General features: G+C 52.3%; 1 protein-coding gene across 4 annotated transcripts; it reads left to right on the forward strand.

The window, feature by feature from the left end:
• On the forward strand, positions 1-26,778 carry GNG12 (G protein subunit gamma 12). 4 transcript variants are annotated; one of them, XM_075155546.1, is made up of 5 exons: positions 1-78; positions 8,158-8,215; positions 8,837-8,936; positions 23,726-23,842; positions 24,907-26,778. In XM_075155546.1, exons 4-5 carry the CDS (start codon positions 23,747-23,749, stop codon positions 25,030-25,032), a joined length of 222 nt encoding a protein of 73 aa, XP_075011647.1. In that variant the 5' UTR covers positions 1-78; positions 8,158-8,215; positions 8,837-8,936; positions 23,726-23,746; the 3' UTR covers positions 25,033-26,778. The 4 variants fall into 4 exon arrangements, 3 of the variants coding, with proteins under 3 accessions (XP_075011647.1, XP_075011648.1, XP_075011645.1); XR_012674422.1 differs by lacking the exons at positions 23,726-23,842; positions 24,907-26,778 and adding an exon at positions 9,919-10,309; XM_075155547.1 differs by lacking the exons at positions 8,158-8,215; positions 8,837-8,936 and having other exon boundaries at positions 7-78.
• Positions 26,779-27,189: the final 411 nt, after the last annotated feature.

A 27,189-nucleotide genomic window follows, 5' to 3' on the forward strand; every position in this document is an offset into this window, starting at 1 on the left:
GGCGGTGGGCGGGGCCAGGCCGCCCGCTCCGGTCGCCCGTGGAGACGGGCTGCGGGCGGAGGACGGGAGCGGCGGGCGGTGAGTGCCGGGCCGGGCCGGGCCGGGGCGGGGGAAGGGGCACCGGGCCGGGGGCTCCGGTTGGCGGAGGCAGGCCGCACGGACTCGGCGGGGCAGCGAGAGGCGCCGGCCCGGCCCCGTTGGCGGCCGGGCCCCCGCCCCGAGTGGGCCGCGGGCGGTGCTGGGCCCGGCAGGGCGGGCTGGGCCCGCGCGGTCCCCGGGCAGATTTTAGGTTGGTTTGGGTTTTTCTGTGGGGTTTTGTTTTATTTTTCCTCCCCCGACTCTCCTGAGGAGCGGTCCCGGTCGGAGTCAGCCCGTAGCCGCTTTGATGCGGTTCAACAAGTTGCGTGCGGCTGCTGAAAGGGACGAAATCTGCTCAGTTATGTAAAAAAACCCCAAAAAAATAAATAGGCCTTTCTCTTGAAGGCAGGGTCTGTGCAGCAGCACACGGCCTTCCCGCCTCCCTCCCTCCAGACCTTTGCACGGCAGCGATGGACGCACAGGGCTGGGAGCGGAGGCAGCCCCGGCCCTCAGCTCCATCATTTAAACTTTGTCTGTTTTAACGTTCCCCCCCGTCGGGCGTCCGGCGTTCCTCGGCCTCTGCTTGGCGGAGGAAGTTTCCCATGTGCGAGGAGTTGTGGGATTAGTGTGGGAAGCAGTTTAATTAGCGGTAAGCGTCATTATTTGAGGAGGTTTCGTGTTGATACTGAGAAGATTACACACCCTGTTGCAGTAATAAGTTTACTTTAGTAACTTTTAAATTGCAATACTCTATTCCAAGCTTAAAGTCGTTACTTTTTTTTGGGGGGGCGAAGGGTATCTGGAGTGTATATTGTGTTTTTAGCCTGGTGCTGCTGGGCACCCATCTCCTTCCCGCCTCGCTGGCACCCACCCCAGCGCCGGTGCGCGGGGACACTGGGGTCTTGTCGCCGCTGGAGGAAGGGCAGCGGGACCTGCGTCGACGTGTGGCTTCGAGCTGGGGAGGATTTGTCGCAGCAAATGCGACGGGGACAGACATGGGGGTTCCTGCAAGGCAGGGGAGGGCTCGGGAAGGCAGGCTGAGTATGTAGGAAGCTGGGCCTCGTTAGTTCTAATGAGCAGGAAACAATTTGATTAGTACGGTGTATCAAATTGAGTTCACGGTAATTTGTCAGGCTATTAGCCGGCATTTCTATTGACTTAGAGCTAACAGCATCAGTGACAAGTTACTTGTTTGCATTTATCTTGGTTGTAAATTGGTTTGGAAATAAAATTCTGTGAGTAGTGGACAGCAGTAGCATTTTATGCTACTCCAGTAGCACTAAAAGAGATCGAGGGATTAGTATGCAGTTAATGACTTCTCAATCCGTATTTCATCCTTGCGTTGAATGTATTGCAGTCATTTAGGGTATCTTAATCAAGCACTAAAGCGGCAAATAAACTCTAAAGGAGAATAATGGATGAGGTCTAGTGCTGCGGTAAAGCTCACTTGCGTAATCACCCAGCTGATGGGACCACCTTTAAAAATTAAGCTCTTCTGCTATTTGGAGAAGTTTCTGAAGGCTCCCAAACAGCAGGCACCGCTGGTCAGAACCAGCACCTCTCGCTGGCATTATACTTTAATGCAAATATCGAGTTGTGCTGTAGGTTTCAGATAGTCCTTTTGTTTCAGATATATGTCTCCGCGGCTACATAATAACTTTTTTTATGAATACTGAAAATTCTTAATTTCTTAGGCTCTCTTCCTCAAAAGACTCAGTATATTTGAGCCAAATTCATAAGAAGCTCTCTGCAGGGCCGTGAGGTCTGGGATGCAGACTGCAGCATGGTGGTGGGTCCGCAATCCCTTCAAGTGTTGCTGAAATGTTGAGTCTGTTGTGGAAGAGGCTAAACACGGCAGCCCTGCGGGGTGGGAACGTGCTTCCTTCCCGGGCACCGCTTCTCAAACCCCGATGCATCATCCTTTGATTAGGCTCTGTTGCAACAGCAAATTCAAATTACTGCAGAAGTTCGTGGTACAACCCCGTAAATCCTCACCCTCAGCCCTCTCACTTTGTCCCCTGTGCCGGAGCAGAGATTACCGCAGGAGCCGGCTTCACGGGGACGGAGAGAAGGATTTTCCAAGCAGCATATAGTTAGCATGGGAAACACCACCGCAACCTTGGCCAAGCTATGGAGCAGTATTCCTGGGAGGATTGTGTTGCTGCAAATGCATCTGCGCTTACAAAAACTATAGGAACGGGTAGGGCTCGCGGGTCTCGTGTTCTGGCACAGAAATGCCCTTGTTGTGCAGAGGTAGGAATCGGTAGTGAAACTTTGATTAGCTTTAATGGAAACGGAAAGCAAGTTCCCCAGTTCTTGAAAGTAGTTGTGGACTTGCCGTTTCTTGGGAAATTGAAGCTGCAGATGTTTGATGACTCTCGGGATTTGCTCCACGTTAATCATGGCTGGAATCATGCAGCTATTTTCTGAATTTTGCAACATTACACAAGCAGCCCTCGTTTTTCTGAACCCGAATGTTCATGCTGCATTCAACACTCTGGCCTCTTCTGAAATCCCGTCTTTTCTGCTCTCAGCAATAACCGATAGAGGAATGTAGAAGGGAGGGAGAAGAGAAAATACTAATGACATGAGCAAAAAGTTTTCACTCTGTATCTTGCAAGGATTAATGAGAAGTAGCAGAAAGAGCAGAGGTGGTGACAGAAGTCCTCACTGAGTTACGATAGGATTTTCCGTGGGATTTTTCAGAGGTATAAGCGGGAAGGTGGGGGAGCAGTGGGGGTACCGGGGGGAGGTGGGAGCATGGTGGGGGTCCATCCATGCCCCGGAGAGGCACGCAGCTCGGGGGGTCCGGCATTCCCGTGTGCCGTGACATAGCGCTTGTTACTGCGGAGCAGCTTGGTCCCCTTCCAACCGCGTGTCCGTGGGGAGGAGAAGGTCCTTAAAACTGAGACCTGGGGTACGGCGTACCCTGTGTCCGCAAGCTCCGGGGCTGCTGGGGGCCCTCCGGGCCTGCCAGTGTGGGTGTCGGTGGTTCATAGCTTTGAAATGTTCAGGGACACTGTCGACTGTATATTTTTAGTCGTGTTCCTTTGAATATTTGGTAAAGCAGGCAGTGTGTTTATATTCAGCTTCCTGTATCCGTATCAGCGTCGTGGCACGTGATGGAGTTACAGAGTAAAAAAAGAAAAGAGAAAAAAAAAAAGTGCGCGGCAGGGATTATTTGTATTGCAGCAGCTAACGACTGCGGGATGTGAGCTGTGGGATGCCGTGGGTCCCGCGCCCCCACGCGAGGGGTTGGCCGCCGTGGGCTCACCCGGACTTGTGCTTGGGGTCATCTCCTTTTTGTTTAAACAGCTCAGCCTGAAGCAGGAATCAGGCTTGCTCTTCCATTTGTTTACACCGTTTTTCTTCCCGTCCCTTCTCCCGTGTCCTTACAAACCTGCCGTACCGGGACAGGTCGCTTTTTGGCACATGTTGGTTTTGGACGTACGCGTGACCCGAGCCTTACCGCTTCCCTCCGCTGTGCCTCCGCTGCTCAGGGCCCTCGCTCGCCGTGCGGGTAACGATCCTCCGTCGCCGGCTCTCCGAGCGTTTGGAGGCGGCAAAGCCGATCTTTGCCCCGGTGGGAAGGCGGGCAGCCCGGTTCCCTGGCCCTGCACGGGCCGATGCCGGCGGTGCTCGGTTGAATCATCCCTTCGCTATGCGTAACCTCTCCTTGTGCAGAGGCAGTTGGAGCATACGGGGGAGATTTTGCCTGATCTTGCTCTAAATGATCGTTATCTGCGTGCAATGATAATTATCTGTGTGCGAAAGCTCCCCCAGCTCGGTGCTGATACTCAGACTCACTTCTCTCCCTTGCTGGGGCAAGAACTGGGCAATTCAAAAGCCGACACTAAATGCATGTAGGAATGGGTGGCTGTGTTATTTGTAGGGGGGGGGTAGGATTAACCGTGGGGAAGAGAAAAAGTTTTCTGGTGCTTTAAGCTGAGGAGAGCAAAAAAAAAAAAAACCACCTCCCTCTCAGTTTCTGTCGTGATAAGATGATGCCGTGGGACCCGGCGCAGCCGCCTTCGGGCTCCTGTACCGGGGAAGCGTCAGGGGAGGTGCGGGATGTTCTCATGAGGGACCGGTGGATATCATCAGAAAGGGAGAATGGGCTGAGAACCAGGGAAAACCGTCGTGGCTATGAAAGCTGGTGCTGCGGGTCTGGCTTGCGGAGCAGGAACGGCCTCGGGAAGGGTCGGGAAGCTCTGCAAGCGGGGCCTCGGCGGTGACGGGAGGCATAAAGGTGGCCCTGCGGGGGAGAGGGCTTATTCGGCAGGAACAGGCATTCTAATTGTTTATAAGGTTAAGTTTTAAGTTAAAATTGATTGTAATGTAGGAAGTCTGTCTCCAGAAAGGCCTTTCCTGAGCTGTCTGTCCCTAACTTGCTATGTTTAGATTCCTGTCCTCTGTTGCTAGGTCTTTGGGCTTAAATTTTCCTCAGCAACTGGTGCAGTCGGCAGTTCTGAGACACTTGATGTATCTGTGTATACCTTTTCAGTTAATAAAAGAAAAAAAGGTTCTTTGCCGTGTCATTAATCATCTGGATGAATAGCCAGAGTATTTCCAGAAGAAAATTTCCTTTCTGTTTTTAAAAATAAAATCAAGCAGATACCCAAGGCACTTACGCTATTTTTTGTGTGCTGCCATATCACAGTGAAGTGTAAGAAATCCTGTCCCAGGGCGGTTCGTTACAGTTTGCGTTAGGAAAACAAAGTTCTTGTGAAGGATCCTGTGCCGTAGTGTGGTGCAGCTTTCAAAATCTTCCACTGATGATCTTCCTCTCCCTTGTTGATCCCAGTTGTCCTTATTAAACACCACCAGCACAGCGGGCAAAAAGTTATCCTCTCTGGAAAGCTACACTGTTGTAGGAAATACTCGAGGTGAACGTAAACCAGCATAAAATATGAATTTGCAGTCGTGCGGCAGTGCTGCAGAAGCCCAGGAGGCTTTTGTTTCTGAATCAAAGTAATTCCGAAAGCATCTCCAACTTCATTCGCCAGGAAAAGGGTCCGTCTGTGCTGCGGGGGAAGAAGCTAAGCAAGTGCAACAAAAAACCTCAGAAATGAGAGATTAAATGGAAAGAGCTCCTTATTTTTGTTAATGGAAAGAGCTCCTTATTTTTGTTAATGAAAAGCCATAATCTTTCAGCCAAACTCTTGTGTTCCTGCATCATCTTACTCTTGTGAGGTGTGGTACGAAAGGCGTTAGTTCTCCTCGGGCTTGTTTTTGCAGCTGTCTGGAGTGGGTGTTAAACCACCAGGGTCGCTGCCCTAAAAATGTAGAAGTTGGTGCTGTTATAAGTAAAATACTCTGTTTTGTCGGTGGTTGCTGTGAATAAGTTTGAGCAGATCCCAAAATACATTTTCAGCTGTGTTTTTAGATTCAAGCCAAAAAAAAGTCAGGCTTTTTGGTCTAGGCTTGGAGCTGGGATAAGCAGAGGGTGTCGCTGACAGTTTTGGGAGACGGACCATCTTCTTCCCAGCCGAATCTGGTTTATGTTACTGTAAAACTTGCGAGGGATTCGTCCTGCAAAGCAGGGATGCTCCAGCTGGAGCCGGCTGCCGGAGCCCGCGGCGCAGGAGGAGCCGGGCTTGGGCGGCTGCCCTTGGCCAGAGGGCCTGGGACCCGTTTGGCAGCAATATTTCCCTGTCTGTCTCCCACGTGCCCTTCCCTGATTTATTCCTTCCCGAGGATGGCCTGACCTCTGAACGCTTACACTCCAGCTATGCAGCACGTCCGAAGGAGGGTTTCGGAGGGGGTGCGTTACGCCAGCCTCAAACTACGCTAGTTGGGTTTGTGGGGTTTTATGACTAATTTGATGGGAGCTTTGATTAGGTACAAATATTGAGTCTTTATGGCTCTAGGGTGGAAGGTGGCCCCTATGAGCCATATTTAGTTTTTAGGTGCATTTAAAGATTTTTTTTGACTATGTGTTTTGATCTCCGTCAGGAAGCAGAAGCATTAAATCTTTTCTTACTTGTCCTTAACAATTTTCAGGCTGTGTGACCAGAGTGAGAACTTGCACAGATAAGCAAAGCAGAAGCTCTTCCATTAAAACTTGTATTTTGCACAGCCCAGCTGCCACACGTATGTAAAGGAGGGTTACGCGTTGCATTTATTTTTGTTTCCTTGCTGTATGAGAAAAGCACAAGCTTGGCACTGGGACAACAGGACTGGCTGCGGCGAGGCAGTCTCTTTTTGAATGCAATTTATTTTCCTACTCCATACAATGATTTTTAACAGCAGCTATTAAAATTTTGATGCCGTTTCCAACACGGGAAGTGGCGTGTGATTTATAAAGGAGCCGCTGCCCGTGCTGCCAGCCCACGGCAGTCGGCACCTCTCTGCCTTGTGAAGGACCATCCCTTGGGAACTTTCAGTGCTGTTTTTCCCCTTGTTTCCTGGGAATGGGGGAACTGAATTGCTCTGGCTCCTCTGACCCCATCGTTGCTGCCTGGGGACGGCTGGGGGCTGCGTGCTGCCCCCAGCCCCTCTGCCAAAGCCTTTCGTGGTCACTCCGCGCTGCCGTGTGCCAGCCAGAAGGCAACAGCCGCCCTCTCCCCGCTGCGGGTCGTTGCTGTCGCTTTGCCCCTGTGCATCACTCTGTATGTCGGGAGTTGGCTCCACATTTCATGCATACCAGGGCTTGTAAATCTCGTAGCTAATTGCGTTATTCGGCCGGTTACTGAGCGGCGCCAGGGCTCTGCGCCAGATCTCCGCCGGCCGTTTGGCAAATGCCGGTTGTTTTTCTTCCAAAAAGTGTCAGTGGCGATTCTGGATCCTGCCGTGCCCTGGTTAATGACTTATCTGTGCCCCAGCTGCTTTGCCGGTTCAGTAAATGCCCAGTGCATATAATCCGTGTTTTGCACCATGTTTGACAGTGGGTGTCTCTACAGGGATACAAAGGTACATAGACACGCGTTATAAATTACAGGAAAGGTTAACATAGCAATTACCAGTCAATGTTAGATTATTAGTTGCCGTTTTTAGAACTTGACGTGTATTTGCACGCCTGTGTGTGTATTGCACTGAATGTGCACGCCCTTCGGCTTCATGCAGCAGCAACACAGTGTGAATAAAAAGACAACTTTATTTGTCAGTAAAGTCCCCCCTCTAGCTATCACAGAAGGCATGTCACCTTCTCTTCTACCCATGGCATCAAGGCAGCCAGCTTGGTTTGTATTTGTATTATAGATAGATGTTTTTAAACAAATAAACCCTTGTGTTCTTCAGTCACTGGTTTCTGTTCTTAGCGGTGCTGAGTTGTACCTGTCGGGTGCCCAATTCCACTATCATTCATGACCAAAACTCTTCTAATTGCTGCCCTCGTTGAATTGTCATTGTTGTATAGTTTTAGTTTAAAATTAGCATTTTATACAATGAAAATCTAAGAAGGGTCTTAAATATAGAGTGCTCCGGATTTGCCAGTCTTGCAACAGTGAACAGTATCTGGTGCAGGAACTTGTACTTTTTAGGGCTGATCAAATTCCAGGATTTTTTCCTGGGTGTGTAAAGGCCTCTGTAGGAAACGTGGGCTCTCGGATTTGTTTCTCCTGTGGTTTAAGCACAGCTGCTGGAATATATCAATGGAGGCTTACAGCTCGGAGAAGTCTGCAGGAGGCAAAGGAATACATGTGCCCAACACCAGCTACGCTGGCACTTAATGTAAACCTGCTCAGGGTTTTACCCCGAGGAGTTTAACTCATTTTAAAGCCGGTAGCTTTTCTAACAGCTGCCTCTCAACCTCGTCTGCCGTAGGCCTGGGTGGGACCTCTGCCTCTGCTTCAGGAGGAGCCGTAGTGGCAGTGAGGAGGCAAAAAGGCTGCCAAAACTTGCTGACTTCATTCACGTTTGGGAAGTGGCCAGAAGGAACTGGCCGCCCGTGGCCATATCCTCGGGAAGGGGAAGAGGGGAGCTGGCCATAAGAAAGGTTTGAGGTAGATTTTTCAGTGAGGCCAATCTCAAAATACTGTAGTCTTTGTGACTAGAATTAAGCCACAAGTGCTAACCCTTCTTGGCTTTGGCTTTCTTGCACTATGAAGTACTTACGATTTTTATTTTACTCTGTTTCAGGATCATTACACCGATAAAATCAAAGCAAGCCGGACAGGTAGCAAGGCTGCCTATGTAGGTGAGTTTCCAGTGCACACTCGTTCCTTTCTTTCATGCAAGCATGACGAGTCCCAAACCCTAGTGATTTAATTTTATTCTGGAGTAGAACAAATACAAAATACGCGGCAGCTTTATGGAGGAGAGGCCACAAGGACGGCACCGGCTCTGTGGCGGGCACGGCAGCCGGGCCAGCTCCGCGCTTGCCGCACGGCGCAACGCTGGCTGCTGCCCGCTCTCTAAGGCATTAGCAGCAGTGGTGGCTGACACTCATTCAGCTCCCTTGTAGCTACCTGACCCCCTTCCCGTTGAACATTGCGGGGGAGAAATGCTCTTTTGAGTGGGCTGCTTCTCCTACGGAAATTAGGCTTTTCCTTGTTTACTACACCGGTTAGCACGGCGCAGCGTGGAAGTCTTTGTAATTTCTGTGTTTGCTGTGTTACGTGTATATTGTTTGACCATCTCAGAATGCAAATTCCTCTTCCTGTATTTGCCCCTTCCTTAAAATAGGTACTTTGATAAATTCATGTAACCAAGAAGCTTGTGAAATACTTTGCACCCTGTTAGCGGCTTTGGGCTCAGAACCACGGAGCTCTTCGCAGAGCATCTCCCACCAGCGTCCTCGGCTTTATCTCTCTTTCAGACTAAAGAATTTGCTGAAGGTCACGTAACCTGAGGCCAAGCTGGATCTCGTGACTCCCAGTCTGGTGCTTTAACCTCGGACCGCTCCTGCTTTACATGCTGTAAGATGAACTGATTTTGCTACGACTAAAAGTCTCTCTGCAAATGTCTCTTTGTAGTTTGTGTATGTCTCTTCTGGTGTGAGTTAGCTGGGTACTGCCCGGAGGGGAGAAACAGGTACCTTCTGTGGGGAAACTGCACCGCAGTTCGTTAGGGAGCACAGGTTGTCTTTACTAATGACTTTAGGCCAATGTCTTTCAAATAATACTGCTCAGACATTTTTCAAAGTAACCTTGATCTAGAAGTCAGTTTTCATGGCTTTCATTTGTACTAAAGATATAAAAAGTTAAATCAGGAAAAAGTGCAGAGGAAAATAAAAGCGGGTTTTTCCACTACTCGTTTCCCAACAAATAAATTGGGTTTGACAGAATCACAGGTATGGAGGCTGACTTTGAAAATCAAATGTAGTTGTAGTCCAGTTTTGATCAGCAGGATGGTACTGGGATAACCTGTGAAATGGAGGTTATGAAGGAACACGTCCTTAATTAAATACTCAGAATGCTAAATCTAATTGAAGATCTTGGGAGTTGTCTGTTCTCTTTCATTTCACATTATTTGGGATTTTTATACATTTTAGAAAGGCTAAAGACACTGGCAGCATTGTTTATAATTTAAAAAAAGATCTCAACTGTAAAATCTCTAAATATTCTCAAGCGTAAATTCTCTGAAGAAGCAAAAAAATTGGTTTTTAAGGACCTTTTATTCTCCATGTGCACTGTCGGGCTGCTCGCCTCTGGGGAAAGCAGGTGTATGTGCATGCCCAGACTTCCCATCGCTAACCTAGCCCTAATTACTGCACTTTCTCCGAGAGATACAGGTGGAAGTAGTTTGTTGTACTGTATCTTTTCTGCTGTAAAAGTGGTTTTGAAATCTGCTAATATGCACTGTAATCCAGACGAGGCAAACAGACTGAACAGAGCTGAGGCGTGGCGGTTCCCCTTTGTACCTCTGACGTGTAAAACCCGTCTCTGTGTTTGCTTCAAGCTCACGTCGTGTGTAAGATCTGTACTTGTGCAGACTATATAAAAGACCAAGCGACTTTGTGCAAAACAGAAGCTTCTGCGCCCAGCAAAACAGAAGTTGCATCTTCTGGGGCGCCTGAGTTTCCCCGATCCCTTCGGCTGTGGTGCTGTGCCGAGCTGTGCATCCCAAAGCATCCACGTCCTTCACAAAAACCACTGTGTGCCAGTAGCGCGGCTGCAGATGTTTGTTTTCTGTGTGCGTGGTAATAGTGCGATCCTTGAATACGCGAAGGACTTGCTTTTGTTTGGGGAGGATCTTGTTTTCTTTTACCAAACCCAAACTTTTTCTAGCGTCTATAAAATATTTGTGCTGTGATTGTAAATCTTGCCTGATACCTATTTAAAAATCAAGTCCCCCTCACCCGCCAGGAACCAGCTAGCCATCGCTGTCGCCGCTGCTGCTAACGGTTTGGTTCGCGGTAGCTGCAGAGGCAGGAGCAGAAACCTTCCCCTGGCCATCGGTCCCCTGCGATGGCAGCTAGGGCCAGCACCACTGCTGGAGCCGCAGCCACGCTGCTGGACACCCTCCAGGCCTTGGCTGGGGCTGTGCGGAGGGAGGGCGAGGGAGCGGGGTGCTGCTCGCAGCCCCCCGTGGTACCCCCAGAGCCCGCGGGGAGGTTGTGGGCAATCACGGTCACTGTTTTTCCTGGGAAGTTTGCATCGCGGGTACTGTGTTCAGTACTGCAAAGTGCATGAGCGTCTCCAAGTCCTTCTCCTCCTAGTAAGCTCTGGCGTATCGCACAACCTCGTCTCTCCTTTCGTCGGGTGTGGTATAAGTATCATAAAGAGAGAAATGACCAGAAAGCATCTCTACTCCCTATTTCATTTTACTACTCAATTCTGTTTTCTTGCTGAGGTAAGGGCTCCAATGTTTTCCTGCTAACCACGTTTTATTTTCCATTCTATTTAGTAGCGTAGCAGAAGGAAAAGATTTCAGCCGCAGTGTTTCCCTCTGCCGGGCGTCTCGCCGTGGTTTCCACTGGGTGTCAGCACGGCCCCGCGCTGGGGCCGGGGCGGCAGGAGCCCTGCCAGCGCCGCAGGCTTTCCCTCTGGCTGCACCCACCGCTGGAAAAACTAGGTTGGCTGCATAACCAGAGCAAGGTGCTGGCTGAGGTGCAGCTTTGCGATGATGGGATCGCCCCGCGCAGGCGCGAGAGGTGGGTGAGCTGGGAAGGGGCTGTTTTCCTGGAGGTACTGTTTCCTTCTCCAAGCAGAGCAACCGGTTGGAGCAGGAGGAGTGTCAAACGTGCCCTCCTCGTTCCAGTGCTCTCTAATTAGGGTTACATCTAGGAGAGCGGGTCCCCATTTCTGGAAGATCAGCATGGATAGCTTTTGCAGTATTTACTTTGAAGGTGTGGATGCGATAAAGAGACCTCGGAGAGGTGCTGTGGATATATGCATGCAGGAATCGGTGTGCGCTGGGCTGGGTCTGGCAGGCGTGACAGATCAGGGCTGCTCACCCCGCGCTGACCCTTCCACTCTTTTTCCACACTCGATACGCATCCTGGCTTCCCAAGTCCTTTATAAAATCCTTGGGCCTGCTGCCTGTCCTGCCAACCCGAGGCACCTCCTTCAGTCCCCTCGACTCTGTACGGTCGATGTTGGGTGAGAAGAAGCACCCCTGAGGGAATTTGGGTTTCAGGCAGGCAGAGGCATCCCCTGGATGTGCCTTTCTCCCACCTGCTGCTGCCATTGGGGACCCTGTGCCTCTCCCACCCTCCCTGCATGTCACCTCGCAGGGACTGGGCAGCGGCAAAAAGCCTGTGCCCAGTCCCGCTGCGGAGGGAAGAGAAGATGGTGTTGGGGAAGGGGCTTGGGGATCCCATGTAGGAGGGCAGGAGCAGCCGGACCCCTACGCTGGGATGCTCGACCTCAGCGCAGGGAAAAGGAGAGCACGGTCTCCCAGCCGGCCGTGGGAGCTGGCATCCCCTTCGCCGGGCGGTTGTGGAAAGGTGCCGCTGCGTGCCAGGGCGTGCAGGATCTTGGAGGGGGGCATGCGTCGGCGCTCGCTGGGACTCCGAATGCTCCGCAGCAAACGCCATTCCCCTCCACGCCTGCTCCGGCGCAAAGAGGCGAGTGGTTTGGCTGAAGGTAGCACCAGGCACTTTGAGATTCCTCCAGCAGATTCTTCCCTCGGGGACCTAAACATTAAAAAATCAAGGCCATGAAATATCACCATGACAGAGACTTTTTGACGCTTGCGTGCACCCATGTTTCTGTATGCTGACATGCCTGATTATGCTACGATGCGCCCTCAGAATAGAGCTGTTTATTTCTACACCCAGCTATGGCCTTTAATGCCAGCGTCAGGCCTCTTGGCTTGGACTCGGAGAGTTTCTAGGTTCTGCAAGTCGTAACAAACCTGCTCCCGAGCAGCCATGTCTCCCCTGTAGGAAAACCAACAACCAGCGTTCAAGTCCCAACCAGCTGCCAGCCTTCACGCTCCCACACAAGCGCCTGGGAAAGCAGCACGTGCAGAAGCACTCGCAGCACCCGGAGAACCCACAGAAACCTTACACCGAAACACCTCACACCCTGCCGCTGCGCCGGGTGCGCGTAGTAAGTGGTGCGCGTAGTAAGTGGTGCGCGTAGTAAGTGGTGCGCGTAGCCCACAGTCATCCCAGGTGCTGGAGAGGGTCTCTGGCATCACCCCCTCCTTAAACTACCCCTTCAGGGGCCCTTGCGGCTCCTCCTCCCCGCTCCCCGTGAGGACTGATCTTGGCTGTAGCTGCTGGTGCCTCTCCATGCTGCTTGCAGCCCCTCTTCCTCTCGCCGTCTTCTTGCTCCTTCCAGCTTCCCCAGCCCGTGCATGGTGTCCCGCTTAACCAGGCTGGGGGTGGAGGGGGGGCTTCCCTCCTGCAGCGCCTGTTCCCCCTGAAGCAGACCGCTGCCGGACTCCTTTGAAGGTTCAGCTGCAGTTGCACCAGATAAACGCGGAGGCAGGAGAGGAGGTGCTGCTCACCATCAGGAGTGGGACAGGGTCTTTGCAGGGTGGCAGAGGGGCTGCAGAGCGCTGCCTGATCAGGGGGTCACCCCACCGAGGAAGGAGCACCCCTGCCCGGTGGTGGCAGCGAGCCCCGGGTGGCAGCTCTCTGTGCTGTCCTAGCTGCGCCCCAAGCAATGGCACGGCTCGGCCTCAGGAGGAGCAAGGGGCTCTGTAGAGCAAAAGCAAAGCTTGTGAGCACAGAAGAGCAACCATAAAAATGCCACCTTCCTGCTCCACAAATCTATTCTCTGTATTTTCAGAAGCAAAATTGCTGACTTCAGAGATAGGAGTAAGCTCCTGGCTTTTTATTCCTGCTAGCTCTGGAGAGCGTGAGTAGGGAAGAGGAGGCAGCTGGATTTGGGGTTTGGTGCTGTGTTATTACCGAATTGTTTGCAGAGCCCCGGCTGAAGGCAGCGGGGGTGAAGGGGCCAGGGAGGACGGTGTTGGTAAGGACGGACACTGCAGAACGTTTTTGCGGACAATGCTGTGAAGTAGCGGGGAGCCGTTGGTGTAATTTGGTGGGCAGAGTCTTTGTTGGTGGTGGCGATATGCAAAATGGATCCAGCTTAAAACTGTTTCAGCAAAGACTGGGGAGGTTGTGGGGCTGGGGGCGGTTTCACTTGCAAACCTGCAGCGTTTCTTGTGGAATCACTGGAACCGTAAACATGAGCTCCCGCGGTACCATGTCACGGTTGTTTTTTAGAGCAGAAAGGGTGCCCAAAGGCCACCCGGCACCGCTGAGCAGCTCCTCGGGGTGCACGTCCTTCCCCTGGCTGCTGCTGTGCCCGGCGTTCGCTTCAGTACCCGGCTCAGGGCAGAGGCGAGGAGGTGGGCTGGATGCGGCCCAGCCCTCCAGCAGCTCCGTCCCACCACCGGTCACGCCACGGTGTGCCCGAGCTCGTAGTCAAACCCGTGGTTTGGACCCCCGTGAGGGATGTATAAAGGGGTTTGTTCCTTTGTCAGAAAAGCAAAAGAAACATTTGGGGGTTTCTGGCTTTGACCTTGTCAGGCTGCTTGTTTGCTTCTTTTTTCCCTATTACTGTGTTTTTAAGAAAAGCAAAATAATTTCCGTGGTGGTGTTTATGTCTTTTTTTTTTTTTCCTAGCAGGCTCAAGCCAGCAGCAGCATCCAAACATTTCCGAGCTGGAGGAGCTCCCGGCAGCAGTTCAGCGCTGGGCGCGGGAGCAGCGGCAGTGGCTCCCTGGGGTGCAGGTCCCACGGGGGTGCGGCGGGGGCAGCCCCCCAGGCACCTGAGCAAAGGCTGTGCTGCTGCAGGGCCGTTTGCGGTGGGTGCTGTGCAATGCCCTTGGCGAGGAGGGATCCCCTCTGCCAGTGTCCCCGTGGTGGGACGGGGGGTCACCGGGAAGGCTGGCATCCCTCTCTGCTTTTGGAACTGCTCGTGTCCTTTGCCCGCTGTTCCCTTGCCGAATTTCAAGCTTGCCGTGCCGCCGCCTCCCTGCAGCCCCCGCGCCGCGGGCAGAGTGCACCTCCGCCTCGCAGAGCCCTTATCGCCCACGGCACGGCTTCTGTGGCTTGAAAAAGGAGACGCCGTAGAAAGTTGCGTTTGCAGATTAGCTGTAACTTTAGATCCGCGCCGACCCCCAGCTGTGGGCTGACGGTGTGTTAGAGCCCTGCACGTCTTGTGCGATTTTAGATGCCGTAGTTTTTAGTGTTGTCGTTTTGTGTTTTGTTCAATCCGCTCTATTGATCTACAGTTTTGAGTTATTCAACTTAAAAGCTATTTTACTTCAAAAGAAATCGTAACAAGATACCCTTTTGAACCTTTATTCGGCTGCTCGCTGGGGTTCGGAGCTGCGGTGTAAGCTGACTTTGCGTAACTGGAGCAAATAGGGAACTGTTTGCAAGGCAGAGCTGCTGGCCCATTCCCGGGTGTACTTTAGCAGTGATGATTTAATTACATGTCACTCAGCAGGTGGTTCGTAAGTCCTGGATCTAAGAGTAAAAAAAAAAATACATCGGTGTTTAATTATCCGGGTTGGGGCTCCAGTTCAATGCCCAGCCGCGTACCTACTGGGGCTGCTGTTCTGAGCGCCTGCTGCACTGTAACCTCGTTACCTAAAGCCTGCAGAAAGAAATAGGGCAAGGCCTTGAAAAATAGGGTCTTTCTAGGGAAGAGGGGCAGCTCCACCTGTTTGTAGGTGTTTCTGTTGTTATTTATAAGAAAGAAAAAAATGCGTACGGCCTGCATGAAGTGCGCTGGAAGTTTCATGTGTTTTGCTCTTAGTGGTTAAACCTTTGCCTGGCAGAATGCGGCTGGTGAGCATCCTCCTCTTTTAAACAACCTAAATCCTCAGTTTTCTGTGTAAAAAGGTATTTTCTCCAAAGGATGAGCTAAGCCTTCCCACTGGCCTATTTGCTGCATTCGTTTGTTGACTCTGCTGTTAATTACAGAGCCCTAGCCCAGCGTGTGCCTCTGCAAGCCTGCGGTACCTGGAGAGGGCAGGCAGCCTTGCTCCCTCCCGCTGTTATTGGTGCCTTTCCCATAATCGCTCTTTTCACTTCTGACAACTTTCAAGGAGAGCAGGGGTAGGGGTGAACGGTGAAAAAGGGCAAGAGGACGAGCACACGGTGGTGTTTCGTGGGCTGGACGTTGGCCCTCTGCGGGAAGCCGAGGGGTCCCGGCGGGGTTAGTGGCTGCTGCAATGGAGACTGTTCTTCCAGGCGTCCGTCTCACCGCACCTTTCTGCTCCTGCAGTCTCCTTGTATTAAGAAGGGGAAAGTCAAAGCTGCACGATGTGCTTGGGACTGAAAATAAAGATAGATCATCACTCAAGAAACGCCGTGCTGCGGCAGCGGCCTTGCAGCTGGGGGACCGAAGGGCAGGGTTGTGGGACGGTGTAGCTGGAGAAGGCAGACGAACCTGCGAGCCCCTCGCTAGCCAACATGAAGCACGAGCACGAAAGCTTGCTTGTTTTATTAGACCAGCCAGCACAGCTGGAAAAAACACACCCTGTCTGTTTTCAAACGTAGCTGTTCATGTTTTCAGAGCACTTTCTGCAGAAAGGCTTTGCCTCGCGCACGGTGGCCGGAGAAGGCTGTTGGTGGGACTGATGATTTTGTCTCTTTTTAGGTTGTGAGTCAGAGACAAGCGAGAGTTGCAGCCATGCCCGCAGCTGCTCCGGGGCTAGAGAATCCCTGTCATCGTCAGCCTCAGGTCTGGCAAGCCCTCGTTGGGCGTTAGCCCTTGTGGGGGACCGGGGTTGTCACTCGCTGTGTGTTCCTACGGCAGCGGGCGCAGGGGACCCCCGCCTCGCCTCCTGCCTAGAACAGCGCGAGATCACGCCAGCCGTGGTTTGTCTTAGGTGGTGGACCGAAAAACTTGTTGGAGCTTTGGTTTTGGTCCGTTTAATGGAGAACGAGTAGTTGTGACTGCGCGTGCTGGGGGACACGAGAGATCCCGCTGAGAAAACTGCTGGGCTGCGTTCGGCTCCTTTGCTTTCGGTTGAGGGCTGCCCGCTGAGCGTGAAGGCTTGTTTCCCAGAAATGGGAGCAGTGCTCTCCCCGCCTGAGCGGTCTTTTCTTTAGAGAGTGACTTAATTCTCCTGGGAGACATCCCTGGAGACACCCCTGTCCCAGAAAGCCCTGCCCCGGGCTCCCAGGGCGTGAAATCCCAAGTTCTGCAGAACTGCGGACGCCCCGATACAGATCTGCAGAGTTTTACGCAGTTTGTTGCTGTTGTCTGAAACCAAGCGTACCCTGTGAGAAATCCTGCGGCTCAAGATGGCCGCAGCAGCTTAGTTAATAGGGTAGGTTGCCAGGAACTCGGAGGGAAAACAGTATTATTGGGTGATGACCTAGTTGTTTGTAAATCTCTCTGTAGAAGATATTTAGTAATCTTAGGAGGACTATTAAAGTAATGCTGCTTGTGTTTGTTTGAAGATGAGGAAACACAGCAATTTAATTTTCAAATGTTATGGTTTGGGTTTGTTGTTTTTTTTTTTTTTTAAACATCTAATTTATTAACAAAGCTAACCAGCTGGGAAAATAAGCACTGAAACTTTCCTAACGAGGTCATTCATGTAGGATGGGTAGGGACTCCAGAGAAACTCAAACCTCTCCAGTGGCAAAAGGGGTTTTGGGGCTGTGGCTTGGGGGTGGGGAAGGGAAGGCTGAACAAAGTCAGCCTAGGCTTGCCCCAGCGAAATGAGAGGAGGACGGTTTATTTTTTAATTTTGCAGTAATTGTTTTTTAACCTTACGTCTTTAAAAAAAAAAAAAGGTACTGAAATTAGAGGGATCAGCAAATGTTGAACTAACTTACTTCTCGGAGGTGCATGCTTTACTTTATAAAAATAAATTGCTTTGGGTTGTTTTTTTTCACACCGTAGTGTTTCAATATAGTAAGTGAAAACTGCGGGGTGGGGAATGGGAGTTTGGATGCTGTTTGTAGTGGATCCGTGGTTCTTTGTATCCGTGTGAAACAGCTCCTTGTTATTCCAGCAATGATCATTTTAAAGCACTCACAGACAGTTTGCAATGCACCAGCAGAGTTCATTATCAAATTCAGCAGCTGCATTTATCAGCTCTAACAGCACGTGTTGGAGGTTCTTGGTTGGAAGTCTCATTTTTCACGAACGTGGGAGCCTGCCGGGTATGGGGAAGCTTTTGCAGCTGTGACCGTCTTCTGCGGGTCCTTCTGGGCAATACCTGCGCTGCAGCGAGGCCGTTGGGTTCAGCGCGCCTCTGCCTGTTTCACGAGTCAGTCGGCCGCCTCGGCTCCAGTCCTGCAGAAGTTCTGGCCAGATGCCCGATGATGCTGGTGACGAGGAGGCAGGGAGAGCGCGTGCTCTGATCCTGTGGTTTTATTCTGATCAAAACCGAAACCCCCGACAAGTAGGGTCTTCTGATTTCTCACTGTGTTCTTTGCAGAGTAAGTTTCCCAAAGTAGCCAATGGTCTCATATCTGTTATCTTTTCTTAAGAGTACTACCTAAACATGAGAAACTCCTTTTAAATTCCTTTTCTACCATTTCAGTTCCACGTAGCCAAGACGCTGTTGTGTATTTGCACGTCTCCCGCTTGGCGTCTGTGGACTCGCTCTCCGTCAGGAGCAGGGTCATTTTCCTCCGCTGCTGATGGTGCAGGAGGACTCCTTGTAGGAATTACAATCCCATTGCAAGAACATCCTCCAGACACAGCGTCAGCACCTCTCCTTGGGCCCGGGGAAGGCTCGCTGATGTTCTCAGCGAGCTGTGCTTTGCTTTGGGCACCTCGGCGTGGCGTTGCCTGCCTGGGAGCACGGTCTGCAACCCCGCATTGGGTGCCAGGGTGGGAGTCACAGCAGCGAGCTGTGCTGGGGGCGCAGGGGCAGGCACCGCCTGCGGGGATGACCCCGTTACCATTTACAAATGAGTTAAGCCTCATTCGCATGTTGAGCAGAAGTCTCGGTTGGGCTCTGCAGCCTAAGTGCTAGGATTAGACAAGGAAACCCAGATCCAGTAAAGCCCCCGGTCTGGTGGTTCCCCATTGCAATCAATTGCTTTCAGTGGGAAGGAGTCTCAAAATTTGGGCTCAGATGTATTAATGGCTTTGAGCAGGGCAGGGTCCAGGTGCTGTTTTTGTGTGTTGGAAGGGGGCTGTGGGAGCAGAGCAGCCGTCCCCCTGCCCACTTCTCACGCTGGCAAAGGCAGGAAGCGTTGAACAAAAACCCGCAAATTCTGTGTCCTTTTAAGCTTCCTTTCTAAGAACTCTAGCTTAACAATTAGCTTTGCAATAATTAAATTCCTCAAATTATCAGGTTAAGTGCCCCAAAAGTCTAGTGACAGAAGACTTCTATTGTGTTTCTAAATGCTGTTTTAAATGAGCAGACAGTGTTGTGGAGTGCAGCCTGCTTGCGTTATCCATCGGATCTGAGGCTGCAGCTCTTTGGGCAAGCCCAGTGTGCCAAGCTGTGCAGGTCTCCGGCTCCATTTGTCTGGCAACAGCATCGCAAAATCACGGGCCAGGTTTACCAGCAGAGCTTACACGTGTCCTGGCTCGGGTGCTGCTGTCGAGAGTCACGGGAGCTCCAGCTTGGTCCTTCTCGCCGCCTCCGGTGAGCGGCTGGTAGAGGTCAGGCTCCACGTGCGGGTCCGCTGCAAAGCAGCCCGTGCTCCCCCGCGGCCATCGTGTCCCCCGCGCTGTGGCACCAAGCCCTGGACCCTGCCAGTCCACATCAGCTAAAACATGGCCCGCTCCTCGGGATGTGAGGTAATTCTCCTGATTTTATAAAAATCTGCTTTTGTCTTTGTGGTGAAGCCCACCGCGCGTTCCTGCGTTGCCCGGCGTGGTGTACCCCTCCCCGGCTTGCTGAGTTGGCCATCACTGACTCGAGCTGGAAAAGGTCTTCTTGTCTGTGTCACGGCACTGCAGGGCTTGTGTCGGAGGTGATTAATGCACCTTTGCCTTGAATTCCAGAGAGTTTTCGCTTTGTATTTTACAAATAACATGGCATGCGTTCAACGTGGACCTCTCATCATCACTTACAACGAGAAACATGCTCCAAGCAGCTTGCCCTTTCCCAGCAGTAAAGCAAAACGTCTGACTATTAAACCTTTACGGACAGATTTACGGCTATTTCCAGACAAATGTGTTTATGCTGTGTCAGTCAGCACTCCTTCTTCTCTTGAGTAATTTGCAGATTGAATCACTACATGTGCCATCAAAATGCATTTTAATATTTGGGTGCTACAAACATTAGTAATTCCGGATGCATGCGCTGTGTACTTGCTGTGGGATGTTACAGCTCTGCGATTAGCAGTAACTCAGCTGTGATATGGTGGATCTGGGTTCGTAACCCAGAGTTTGTGTCATGGTGTCGATACAGAAGGTATTTCAGACACCCGTGCATCTCTAACTCTCCTCCTCGCAGCCAAAGCATGCAAAGACTTCGCACCTCCCTAGAGCAAGCACCGCTCCCAAAGCTCCGTACCCGCAGCCGTGCCCCGCGAGTAGCTGGCGGCACTGGGAGATGGGAGCTCCAGCAACACCAGCACCCGTTCCTGGGAGCGGGGTCCGTGGGCTCGCTCACGCCTGGTGCTCCCGGTCACGGCTGTGTCTCAGCTGCCCTGCGCTGACTCGCGGTTTGGCTTTGTCACCTCCTGCCTCGTGGCGCGTGGATTAAACGAAGGCTGGAAGAGGCTTGCAGGGCTGGAGGATGAGCTGCTTTTGCGCAGGCACTCCTGGCTCGTCTCCTTCGTGCTGCTCTGAATGCAGCACCGTGGAGCAGCGGGGCGGGAGGTGCCGCGTGAGGATGAGTGCCTGTGTCTTCGGTTAAGACGGTGCCATAGAGGGAACGCTGCTTCGCAGAGGAAAAATCCTGCTGGCTTTTTGAAATTTTGCATTAATTACTTTCCATAGGGGGTAAGCAGTGAACCACGCGCAACTTGGTCCATAGGTGACCTCTCTGGAGCGCAGCGGGAACTTTGGGGAAATTTTGGGGCGATGAGGGGCTTGTGGGGCGCTGGGGCAGTGGATGACTGCCGCAGACGGAGGCTCGGGTTACTGACCCAGCTATTGCGGAGGTGAAGCAATCATGGTTTACAAGCTGTCCTCCTGCACAGCCGGGATGAGTCAGCCCAGCCTCCCCGGCCTCCGTGTCGCAGGCATCTGCCCTGCTCAAATTTCCTTAACTTTGCTGCGGCTTTACTGGTGGTAGCTGCGTACAGAAACCCCGGCTGGAAGGAGAGGAGTGGAAGGTAGACGCTTCAGATGCTGCACGTCCCTGCAATGGCCGGTGCCTCGCCTGCTGCAGGGCGCTGGCTCGGAGCTGCGATCTCTGAACTGGCGCACGTTGAAAGGTTCTAAAATTACAAAAGACCTTCTGTGATGTGCCCTGAAATGGCTCATCTGGAGTATATGCAGCACTCAAACTAGTTCTGGGTTTCATGCAAAGAGTTACTGGGAAAGTAGGCCAGTGAGCTAAACTGCTATACGGCCGCCCAGATTCAAGCAGATCGGAGGGATTCATGAGTATGTTCTTAATATTTGTTTCAGGAAATAAGTTTTTAGTGATACCTAACATCAGTTACGAATGTCCCTCCTACCTGCGCCTGAGCGGGAGGCCTTACCTGCCGCTTGGCAGTTACTCTGCCCAAAGCCGTCGCACGGAGGGTCCCCCCGCGTCCCGCTGCTGGTTCCCCAGCGACGGCAGCATCCCCGCCCTGCTCTCGTTGCGGCTCGCCGCCGCCGTTCGCTCTGCTCTGCGATGCCGCTCCCCGCGTGCAGCCCGATCCTGCTCTCGCCGGGCTTCGCCGTTACTGGTGCGGTTGTAGCTGGGAAAAACAGCAGGTCGCTTCATTTGCAATTCGCTGCTGGGATGTTAGAAGAGCAGCAGAAGTCAGCCCTGAGCTGTCAAGCATGAAATACCAGTTAGCACGCCGCTTGCGGTACTTCTCCCCGGTAGATCGCAGGGCTGCGGAGGAAGCTGAGCGCGCTCGGTGCTGCGGGAGCGCGGGTCGGTGGATCGCTCCTAACAGAAAACGCCGAGGATGCCGTGCAGGGGGTGCTTGCTGCTGGCTGTGCACGGTTCCCGGCCGGCAGAAAGCACCCGCGGGTGCCTGCGCTGCTGTCGGAGGAGAGCTGGGGGGTGTGGCCGTGTTTTGGGGGCACCCCACGCCTACCACGGGTGCGTTCCAGCGGTGAGGGCTGTACTGGCCTGACACGCGCGGGGGGTGAACTTCAAACCCGGGGCTGGTTTCTGCAGAGGGAGAGAAAAATTTTGAAAGTCTGGGCCCTGCTGAGCAGCCCAGAAATGTGCTGAAACGGGGATTCGGTGCAAAATGACGCTGTTCCCAGCTAGCTGGGCGGGCACGAGCACCGGCTGGAAAAACGGCGCTGCTACCCAGGCCCAGGCGTGAGAAACCTGAAGCCTACGAGGAAACGCTGTGTGCAGCGCTTGGAAAGGTCACATGTAGCTACATTGGACTCGAGTCCCTGTAATGCAATAAATGATTTAAGTGCAGCACCACGGAGCCAATTATTCTCGTGGATCTGTGGAAAACAAACGGCAGGGTTTGTGCAGAGTCCTGCTAGAGAGTGCCTGCACGGATTGGCGCAGAAAGGACAGCTTCACAGGCTAGGGCTGTCCTAAACCAGCTGCTCTTTGAACTCCTGGGTACCTGAATAATTTAGCAATAAGCTCTTTGCTGCTGCGATGCCTGTAGGGATATTCTTTTGAACGTGATGCTGCACGGTCCTCAGCCCTTCCCTGCTCCTGCTGCTCCGTGCACAAGTAGTTTCCTTCCAGCAGCAGCGGCTGGATGGCTACACGGGATGAGGAATGGCCGGGGATGCCGGGGGCACGCAGCAGGAAGGGAGCTGCAGGGAGAAGGGGCAAGGTGGCCTTCGGTGTGACACGGGCAAAGGGACAGTGGTGGTCCGATAAGCCAGGGCGGGCTCGAGCATCCATATGAGTTACGTACAGCTGAAGAAGCTGAGGTTTTCTGGGACTGCCAGAAGGTTAAGACCTCCAAATGCCGAGTGGTGTAAATGCCAGCGGAGCGCTGACTTACAGCGTGCAATTAAGCGTGCTTTTGCAGACGTGATGAAGGAACCTGGTTCAGGTCTTAGTTACAAAGTGCCTGCAAAACTGACCCTTAACTGTTTACTGGTGCTGGTCCTCCTCTTGGACCTGGTCTTGAATCAGAGCTGGCAGGCGGGCTGCCTTCCTTCTCTGGATGTGGTCACGCACGTACGATCCTGGTGCACTCCTTGCCCTTTGGTGGGATCGAGACCATGTCTTCTTCCTTGCTCCAACTCGCAGGGAAGCGCACGGCGTCCCGGCAGGGGCTGGGCTCCCCTGCAAGCTGGCGGCACGTGCTGCCTTCATGCGTAGCTGCAAGTGAGGGCTCAAGCTGCAAAAGCTATGCTTGAATCGCTGCCGGACCGGCCGGCTGAGCCCGGCGGAGGGCATCCTCCCTTCTCCCTGGACGCCATCCAAACGCCAGCCCCATGTCGGGATTGATGCATTGCATTCCTACCTGGAGAAGGAAGGTCCCGGAGCCGCTCTCTTTTTTTTCCGCCCCCCCCTGTATATGGCCACAGGGGAGCAGACAGCAGCCGGGAGCGCGTCTCTGAACTTTGCCTTCTTGTTTTCCCTTTCCTCTGACGTGTCGGAAAGCTGCTGCTGGGCTGCTGCGGACCTGAAACGCAGCCCCGGAGAGGGGCGAAGGAGGCGGAGAGGCCGGGCTGGCATGGCCGACGTGGCCGTGCCCCTGCCCGTGCCCCTCGCTGCAGTGGGCTCAGCGACGGGGCAGTAACCGGCCGTGAAATCCTCCTCCGTCTGCGAGAGGGAGAAGAGGGGACGCTCCTCGGTCCCAGCGCTCGGGCAGGCGGATGGTGGCTCTCCTCCCTGCCAGCACCACCCGGGGTGACTCTCCCTTCCCACGTGGCAGGATCCGTCCCGCCGCGGGGCAGGGGCTGGTGCAGAGAGTGGCCGTGGGCAAATGGGCGGCGTGGGGGGGTGCACGGTGCGGCGCTGGCCGCCCTCCGGCCGGGGAGAAGCACGGGTCGATAAACCCCCATCGCCTACTAACGCAGGGAAGGGTGAAGCAATAGGATGCACGAGAGCTCAATGCGTTTTTTTCTGGAGGGTGTTTTGGCTGCGGAGCATCGTTTGCCGAGCTGCTTCTCAGCTGACCGGTCCCGTTGTGCAAAATAATTTAAAAAAGGAGAAAAAAAAAAAAAAAAGCACTTTTTGCAGCGTGTCGCGGCTGCCTCTGTGTAAAAGCAGTTTAACACGCTGTGCCACCTTCTGGAAAAATAACCCGCTGTCTTTCAAAACAGAGCCTCACCGCGTCACTGAAAATGTCTGGCAAAACGGCTAGCACAACCAACAACATAGCCCAGGCCCGAAGGACTGTCCAGCAGTTAAGAATAGAAGCCTCAATAGAAAGAATAAAGGTGAGAGCACATCCTTCTTCCCTCTTTTTTTTCCTGTTTTTCCCCCCTTCCAGCTGTAGGGTGATAAGATGAGTGATAAGGTGATAAGGGAGTGTGTGTGTGCGTGCGTGTGTGTGCCCACAGTTCTTTTTTTTTTTTCTTTCTTCCCCATCTCAGAACATGGCATTTACGTTTCAGCCCAACAAATCTGAATAAATCTAATTCTTGTGGCTACTTACCAGCAGTATCCTCAGGTAGCTCGGTGCTTTATGGGCTTGTAGGAGAACCAAAGCAAAATACGAAGGGCAAATCAAATGTGTGAAGCAGAAGGCAGGTACGAGTTTCCAGTTTCACGCATATTGTGTAATTTGTGTGATTTTTTTGTTCCATCCTTCGGCTGGCTGGATGCTACGTCTGCAAGGAAGGTGAAGGTGTGGGGACGTTATAAAAACAAGGAAGGTAGCAGAAACTGGATTCCTTGAACTAAAGGCAGAAAAGGAAGCAAACTTTTTTTCCAGCTAGCAGGGATAGGATATTGGCTCGCACTAGTAACATTGCCTTCTCGGATTTTGTGGGGCTGCCTGAATTGCTGCCCAGCCCCTTTCGAAGGCCAGCAGAACGAACGCCCAGGCCCCCAGCGCAGCAGTGCCCTTCCTCAGGTGACGGGGGCCGGGCGCGGGGGGACCCTGCGCAGCCTTCCCAGAACGGCTGGGCATCTGAGGACACTTCTGTTTACTGTCCCCAGCTTTATAGATAAGAAGTTCCTCGTTACGAACCTACTGTGTTATTTTGAACCTTCTCCTGTTTATTTTTAGTCTTCTGCAGAAGCCGTGTAGGAGCCGAGCGGTACTTTTGCCCGGTGTCACAAACTAGCCCCGCAGAGCGCCGGGCTCCATCCGTGCTCCTCCCTGCAGACAAAGCTGGAGCAAGCCGGTGGCAGCGTGTCGATCTCCGAGCACCTCTCCCATCCCGCGCAGGGACTTTGTACCTGTTGGCAGCTCTCAGCGCCAACATGTTACCAGTTATACGGAAACACCATTTAATGAGGTTTTTTTTTTCTTCCCCCTGCCCCCCATCTTCTGCAGGTGTCAAAAGCATCGGCAGACCTAATGCTCTACTGTGAAGAACACGCCAAGAAAGATCCGTTGCTAATGGGCATACCTGCTTCTGAGAACCCTTTCAAGGACAAGAAGACCTGCATTTTGTTATAGGAGAGCGGCAGCTCCTCCGCAGCCCTCCTGGGCAAAGCCAGCCGCCGGCGGGCGTATAGGCAAATACTCTGTAAGGTACCAGCCGTTAACTGTGTAAGAGCGGCCGTTCTTTTACCAAGCGTATAAACGATTTCTTAAGCTTTCTAAAGCATTTCTTCTGTTCCCTATCTTTATTAGGAAGCGAGGTTTCAAACTGCATTAACTTCTTTCTTGTCCAAGGGAATGGGGTCTTGGGCGTCGAGCCCGGGAGCGCTGCGCCGGCCTCCCTGCGGTGGGACGGGCCGGGCGAGCCGGGGGTCTTGTCCTCTGCGGGAGTGGGTCCCGGTTTCGCTTTTCAAGTTACACAAACAAGACCAAAGTTGCCTGAGCTTCGCTGCCAGAGCAGAGGCCAAGGTGTAGAAACCTGGTTGAGCATCATTGGTTTTACATGTGTTTTTTTTAAATTACGCAGGGAGGGGGGGTGTACTGTGTTGGTTTATGCACAGACACATTTAGAAGTGCGTTACCTAGCAAAAGCTACCTTGAAAAATGATTGTAGCAACGGCTGGTGAACTCCGGGAAGCCGTGCCTGCATCCTTCCTTATGTTGGCTTCTCTTGACAGAGGGTTTTTTAAGTGTAAAACCTAAAGTGTCAAGAATCAGAGATCTGCGGATTTATTTTCCTGCTTTTTAAGAGGAGTTGAAAAAGCAGAATTTTCAGCTTTGGTTCTGCTTCTCTGAATTATCTTCTGTAACTAAAAACCTGTGTTAGTATAAAAAAACCCTGTCAAAAGAATCAAAGGCTGCAAGCTAGTACTGCCCTGGCTTTGTGCTGAGCTGGAGGCACTGTTCTGTCACTTCTGTCGAAGTCCCAGTTATATTTTGTGCAGGGAGTCGGAATTTGACTCTTTTAAATTCATTTTTAAGGGGGAAAAATGCCAAATTATATCCAGATTGTGGTTATGCAGAATAATTGGAGGACCTTTCCGTCAAGTAAGTGATTTTATATATACACATAATAAAAAAGTCTTTCTTTGTGTGCGTGTGTGTATATATATATATTAAAAAAAAAACCTTAATAGTACATTTATACAAACATTACATATTAACAGAAAACTTCGAAGGGACTGAAAATACTGATTTCAGCTGGCTACAAATGCCTTTCTCTGTAGCCGATGGTTCGGAGGGTGAAGTTGCGATCTGCCATAACGGTGCATTTCTGTAATGATATTTACAGAATTTATTAACCACTTGTAATTTACTGTCTTACGTTGCATATTTGTCATTTCTATATTAAATTATATACACACTATTGATATATATTGAGAAATTATGTATTTGTTTAACAAGTCTCTTTAACAAAGAGTTCAAAAATCAACATACAAGACTGACGGAAAATTGTACTGCTTATTCTGTGCTTACATGCAAATTATTTTTATAATTAGAGTATTTTTCTAGTGACAATTTAAAAAATCAATAATGTAGATCCACACTAATTTTTTTTACTGTGTTTGTGTCTATCATTTTATAAAACCTCTTGTTAAAAATAGTAATTAACTTAGTTTGGGTATGCGAGACCGTAACTGTTGAGAGAACTCCAGCTGTGCTCAGAAGTGTGCAGGCAGGTACGTGGGGCGTGGGGAGGGTAAAAACCTCATGCTGTTGCCTGAATATTGTTCTCCCATCAATCTGTTGTCCCCATAGTAATCTGCATTTTTATTTTGCCCCCCCCCCCAAAAAAAAAAAGATCACCTGTGTAGCTGCAGAGATGCTGTTTGTGTCTGGCTTTTCTCTATTGTCTGCCCTTGATAAAGCCTGCAGGGGCTGGGTGGGCGATGCGGCCGCGGGGCGCTGGGTGGGCGATGCGGCCGCGGGGCGCTGGGTGGGCGATGCGGCCGCGGGGCGCTGGTTGGGCGATGCGGCCGCGGGGCGCTGGTGGGCGATGCGGCCGCGGGGCGCTGGTTGGCGATGCGGCCGCGGGGCGCTGGTTGGGCGATGCGGCCGCGGGGCGCTGGTTGGGCGATGCGGCCGCGGGGCGCTGGTTGGCGATGCGGCCGCGGGGCGCTGGTTGGGCGATGCGGCCGCGGGGCGCTGGTTGGGCGATCCGGCCGCGGGGCACTGGTTGGCGATGCGGCCGCGGGGCCCAGCCGGCACTCTGCCCTGAGCTGGAGCGTGGCC

The sequence above is a fragment of the Calonectris borealis genome, chromosome 8 (assembly GCF_964195595.1).
Source record: "Calonectris borealis chromosome 8, bCalBor7.hap1.2, whole genome shotgun sequence".
In the NCBI taxonomy this organism is placed as follows: Eukaryota; Metazoa; Chordata; class Aves; order Procellariiformes; family Procellariidae; genus Calonectris; species Calonectris borealis.

What these genes read in the sequence shown, in the direction of transcription:
- GNG12 (XM_075155546.1), top strand. Translation starts at nt 23,747, where the DNA reads ATGTCTGGCAAAACGGCTAGCACAACCAACAACATAGCCCAGGCCCGA. An exon ending in CCTCAATAGAAAGAATAAAG is followed by an intron (nt 23,843 to 24,906) that starts GTGAGAGCACAT and finishes CATCTTCTGCAG; the next exon opens with GTGTCAAAAGCATCGGCAGA.